This window comes from Mesitornis unicolor, unplaced genomic scaffold (assembly GCF_000695765.1).
Source record: "Mesitornis unicolor isolate BGI_N332 unplaced genomic scaffold, ASM69576v1 scaffold36396, whole genome shotgun sequence".
NCBI classification, from domain to species: Eukaryota; Metazoa; Chordata; class Aves; order Mesitornithiformes; family Mesitornithidae; genus Mesitornis; species Mesitornis unicolor.
In genome coordinates, this window is record NW_010192367.1 from 48,853 (window position 1) to 54,548 (window position 5,696).

Sequence of the window (5,696 nt, forward strand, 5' to 3'; positions counted from 1 at the left end):
ACTATTAAATAATCTTGCGCAATTTCCTGGACAGATGCATTTTAATGGCAATACATATCTAGAGCAAAATACAGTTCCCTGAATAGTGGCCCTGCACACCCAGGGAGCACTGGCAGATGCTTTGCCCAAGAGCTTATTCAGCGAAGTCCAGAGGATAAGGCATGGGGCTAAAGCAGCCACCTATACACAGCAGCTCACACCAGGAGGGTTCCCAGGTGAGCATTTCTCCTATGGGTGGTTATTTTCAGTCAAGAAAGGAAAATATGGATAGCAAGAAAATAATTGCATTTTTGAAAAACACAGCTGTAACATCTATGGAGCTTTATAATAATTATGCAAATTTTACCATACAGCTTTTCAGTTGTAAATTGAGTATCATAGGCCAGTGAAATGGATGCTCAATTTCTATATCCTAATGTTCTTTTCGTAGTGTGTGAAGATTGTATATATCTGGTTATGCTCCACAATGTACACTGGCATAACAAGTCACAATATTTATTTATGTTTCTTTCAGTCAAGATCATTAAGCAATGAATGTAGTAAGAAAACCTTATAAACCAGTTCTCTTAAAACCATGATTTCAATAAAAAGACATTGCTTTCTTCTTCTTTTTAGATAGGTGGAAAGAGGAGAGGCGTGGAAGAGCAAGTCTGAGAATCAATGGGGTTTTCTGAAAGTCTGAATTGTGACTAATTACCCAAAATCCAAGCTGACCTGCTGTTTCATGAGCTGCACTCTAACTGATAATAAGTTTTTCAGGGATGTCACTCTGAAGGTCTCTTGGGAAGACAGCTCTTTGGAGGGTTGCATGTAATACTTCAATAGAGTGATGCAGTGACAGCATCACCTCTGGAGATATTGCTCCTAGAAGGGCAACAGGCTTTGGGTACTGGGTTTAGGAGCAACTGAAGAGATCCTGTTGTCTTACTGGTGTGAATCGACAATGGTCACGGGCCAAATGCAACAACTGCTGCAAAAGGTCAACTTTCCCTAAAGGACTTTATTCTGAACCCAATCTTCCTAAATCATATAATTGTTATGGTTGGAAAAGACCTTTAACATCATCAAGTCCAACCACTATCTAACTCTACCATGCCCACTTCTAAACCATGTCCCTGAGCACCATAGCTAGACAGCTTTTAAATACATCCAAGGATGGTGATTGCATCACTTCTCTGGGCAGCCTGTGCCAGTCTTTGATAACCTTTTCAGTGTACAAGTTTTTCCTAAAGTCTAACCTAAACCTACCCTGGCATAACTTGATGCCATTTCCTCTTGTCCTAAATAAACAACAATTCCACCAAAAGCTATTGAAGTCCCCCAGAACTAACACTGTTTTACAGGAGGTCCAGGCATGAGATGAGGATTTGTTTCTAGTCGTCCATCAATCCAAACCTCGACCACTTTTGCCCCCTGTCTGAAGCTGGAACCCAGCTCCTGCCCACCATGTGAACACAGTTCTTCTTGTCCATGGTCCACCATATGAACAAACCCTAGAAATACAGCATGGACTTGCAGCACTGACCATCGCATGTGCTGACAGCCAGATCCCTGCCAAGAGGCAGTGAGGAAGCAGCCTGGGTCCAGGCTGGGCAAAAAGCAAAGGGACATCCATAAAGCCTTTTGAAGAAAAAAAATCCCTGTCTCTGTCTAGTGTTCTGCAGCTCCTGAACTGAAGCGCACAGAATAGGTTAATGGCAGCAGCTATTTTAAAATTCATGAAGTCTTAAAGCATTACTGGATGATTTCAGTGCTGGGAGATAACGAGACAAAATAGCCCAACAGAGGGAGATGCCGATGTAGTAGCAGCCATAATAGTGCATGATGCTGCACACGTCCCTGCTTCTGCAAAACCACTCATCTGTCTTGTCAGGAGAAATTGCTGTGATCTTGTTTCAGAGCAGAGGTGGTGGGGGGAAGGAGGCAGACACATATTTTCCTCAGAGCAAAGAGAAAGGCCAGGCCATGCCCTACTTCCCATTCTGAAGCCACCCTGGCCTCTGGGTGAAGGGCTTAAAGATTTGTGATGGCATATATTTGGTAGGGAGGGCATGAGTGGCCATGGCCCAAGAGAAACAAGACTTTGGAGCTCCTCTGCTGGCACTTGAGAGTTGCCTTTCCCTCCATGCCCTGGTGTGCCCCTCTTTGTCCCCTCACCCAGGGCTGAAGAAAATACCAGAGGGTTCCTCCTGCACTCTGCCTGTCAGCTCAGGATCACACAGGTTGAAAACTTCTGGGTGAAGGTAAATCTGTGCCAGCCAGGGCAAATTCTGACAAACAGCTTAAACACTCAATTTATGTACCTGTACCTGAAAGTGTTATCCAGAACGCACAGGCCCAGCTGCTGCCTGATGTTGGGGGCAAGTCACAGCAGCCCTCCTCCCTGCTGCAGGTGCTTTAGCCAGTGAGATTCCCCATTACATCCCCAAGGGGCCTCATCCTGCTTCCAGCAGGCAACTAAGCCACCTTGACAGCATGGGAACTGCGGGGAGGGGACAGGAGAGTTTGTGCCTCCACCTGAATGTGAGTGCCTACCTAACAAGGTGTGTCTCTTCAAGTTCTCTCCATAGCAGAGATGGGGCAAATGACTGTATTTACCCTCCTGCTCCTGCCCATCCCTCTCACCAGTTCCTGCCCAAACTCTCCCCCTGTATCTCAGCAGGACCCCCAGCTCCTGCTTCGCCAAGGACAGAAGGCGGCACCCAAGGTCAGTGTCTGGCCTTTGAGGACCATGGTGAGATGCGGACAGGTCCAGTACACATTACTAGCCCTTTTAGCGTAATTTGCACCCACCTATGAGCTGGATACCTTTAGTAGCTTGTTCAGTGAAACTCTACTGGATGTGCGAGTAGGAAATAAAGCTTTGTCAATTCCAAAGGCAAAAGCTACAGTTTAAAAAACCAACCAAAACCATGTCACAGCAGTATTTTCTCTTGGAAACAATTTGTTCTCCCTGATTTCAAAATGGTGAAATGCTGCATAAGTATTACTCGTGATTTTTCAACCTCCCCTTCAAATTTCCTCATGAATGCTTGGCCTCAGTGGTGAGTTTGAGTCTGCCAGGGATGTGCTCATTCTCATTAACCCCATCTCCCTGCTCCCCTCAAAGCTCCCAACCCAGAGTCCTGGACCTGGTAGAGCAACTCTCACAGCAAAGAAATATTTAAGATGTGTTTTAAACCATACTTTGATTTGTTTCAGTCTGGTCCTGCCTTACTTCAGCTCTCACACCTTTTGGTAGGGCAGCACAGGGCTTTCAGAGAGGAGATACACAGGTAATGGCCCTGGACTGATGTTGTGGGCTGGGTCCTGGATGTAAAAGAGTGCTGCTGGCAGCTCACACTCCTACCCAGTGCTAACACAGGCCTCTGATGCTTCCTCACAGAGCATTAGGAACCCTTCCCTTGATTACCACCATCAGGACAACTCTCATCTGCAGATCAAGAATGGAGGTGTCTCAGAAAGCTTCAGGTCCTGGGGGTCAGAAACAACAAAGACTGCCTGCTAACTGCCAGCACAGCGACTCTTGCAGCAGCTACCTGCCTTTCCTAACAAAAGGGAAGAAGAAAATGATCTTTCAACTTAAGTCTGAGGATAAAAGCCCCAAACAAACAAAAAAAGAGAATCTTACTGGAGTTGTGCTTGAGTGGAGACAGCTTGTTTCTCCCTGTGCAGACTATTCCACTTCCACATTTTCTACTCAGCATGAAGCAGAGTTTTATTTTTTCACCAATACCATGCACATGCTTCAGAGGCATATTTGAAGTGCAAAACCACATTCCATGCTCAGAGATTCAGCAAACAGTTAATAAAATGCATTCTAGTATGGTTTAGATCTTACATGAAATAAGATTAAAAAGTCTGACCTGTTTTCAATGGCTACAAAATTGCCCTGGGGAAGATAAAGATGTGATTCCTCTTAAATGTAGCTGTGTTCTGTTAGGAGAACCTACTCATCAATCCTTCCTACCACACGTCCAGAGAAAGCAACAGCCATCCCACACACTCCTCTGCTGCAGATTGCTCAGCACTTTGCCCCACAGTAACCTGCAGGAGAAACTCAACACTCCTGTTAAATGCTTTGGGCTCAAAAGGTTAACTCTGTGGGACAGTTCTCTAAAGCACATCAGAAACTGGAACTTATTCCTAACAGCTTATCACTCAGGCAATTACAGGTGCAAGCAAAGCAGCAGTTCTGAGGGAAAACAGAGATCCTATTATAATCAGTTTTATATTTTCATGTTTAATAAAGCTTTTCTTTTTTCTCTCCATGTAAAGCTTTCCATTAAAGACTTTCCAAGCATTTTATAAAGGCAGATGAGTGCTACATCATCATCATCATCATTCCCATTTTACAAACAAGAAACTGAAGTTCAAAAAAGTAATTTGAGTGAAGTAAAGCAGCAAATCCCAGCCCAAAACATAAATGGAATCAAAACCTCGTGGCAAAAATCCCCTTCTCCAACCACTTCTTTTTAGTTGCTATGCAGCTTGTGTGTGTGTGTGTGTGTGTGTGTGTAAAAATAACCCAAACAGTCAAACAAGTGAGAGCAGCAAGGAATTGCAAGCTTCAACATACTTACTTCCATACTGTTGGCATTAGTACAAAAATAAAGATTTTTATTAACAAGTTTACAAAAATAAAGTCTATTGAGTCACACAGGATCTCATCTGGGGAGTTATTTGACTTTGGAAGATAAAGCCTGTTTGAAACGTCTCTTTAGGTCTTGCATGTTGGGAGATTTGGGCCGAGGGATGATGGATGACCGCCTCTTGTCTGTGCTGCCAGCATGCTGTAGTTTGCTGACCTCCCTGCAAAGATACTGGAAAACATCCCAGACGCCTTGGGTGTCATCACTGGTGGAGATCTCCAAGAACAGGCTGCCCAGTTCATTTGCCAGCTGCAGTCCCTCTTTCGCCTGCACTTGCCTGGCGTGGAGGAGGTCTGCTTTGTTCCCCACGATAATGATAGGAGTCCTGGCATCTGGGTGGACCTTGCGTATGTGCTGGTAAAGAGGTCGGACGGACTGGTAGCTGCTGTAGTCTGTGATAGAGTAGACCAGGAGAAAGCCCTCTGCCCACTTCACGCCCCAGGACAGGGAGTCCAGCACCTGTACGCAGTCTTCCTGCACCTGCAGTACAACAGAGAGCACAAATTTGGCATCGGGTCGTGAAAGTATAAAGCTGGTACCATTGAAAGCACCGTTAAATGGGTCCAAAGGGAAGCTGGAGCTCCGTCTTAAGGGACTAAGCCTGACCTTGCAGGGAGCTGCGGCTCAGAAGCTGAGCCTTCAGGGGGCAGAGAAGAAACGACCGATCCGAAGCCTCTCCCTACCTGGATGCAGCCCGGCGTGTCCTGGATCTGCACGGCAACGTGATCGCCCTCCAGAGGGACCAGTCTGGAGTAGAGGTTGCCTGTGGGGGGATACAGAGAGCCGTCAGGCACTGCCACGGCCCGGGGATCCCCGCCGCGACGCTGCCACCTCACCTGTGTTGGGCTCATAGTCCCCGATGAACCGCTTCGTCAGGAACCGCACGATCATTGCTGCAACGCAGAGCGGCCGCGTTAGTGGGACGGATAGGGGACGGACGGACAGGGGACGGAGGACAGCTTCCCCCCTCACTCACCGCTCTTGCCGACGCCGCGGGCGCCCAGCACGGCCAGGCGGACCTGGGCGCCGGGTGGCCCCGGGACA

The 5,696-nt window shown here is 46.8% G+C and overlaps 1 protein-coding gene across 1 annotated transcript; it reads right to left on the bottom strand.

Annotated features, from left to right (window-relative positions):
- Positions 1-4,679: 4,679 nt before the first annotated feature.
- On the bottom strand, positions 4,680-5,686 carry RASL11A (RAS-like, family 11, member A). Its single transcript, XM_010187066.1, has 4 exons — positions 5,629-5,686; positions 5,489-5,545; positions 5,336-5,415; positions 4,680-5,132 (listed from the first exon to the last, which is right to left on the bottom strand). The coding sequence occupies exons 2-4, from the start codon at positions 5,541-5,543 to the stop codon at positions 4,680-4,682; spliced, it is 588 nt and encodes a 195-aa protein (XP_010185368.1). The 5' UTR covers positions 5,544-5,545; positions 5,629-5,686.
- Positions 5,687-5,696: the final 10 nt, after the last annotated feature.

Excerpts from the sequence above, each read along its gene's own strand:
- RASL11A (XM_010187066.1), bottom strand. The coding sequence starts at position 5,543 with ATGATCGTGCGGTTCCTGACGAAGCGGTTCATCGGGGACTATGAGCCC. Across the intron at positions 5,416-5,488 it reads GGACTATGAGCCCAACACAG|GCAACCTCTACTCCAGACTG; the intron begins GTGAGGTGGCAG and ends ATCCCCCCACAG. Across the intron at positions 5,133-5,335 it reads ACACGCCGGGCTGCATCCAG|GTGCAGGAAGACTGCGTACA; the intron begins GTAGGGAGAGGC and ends GTTGTACTGCAG.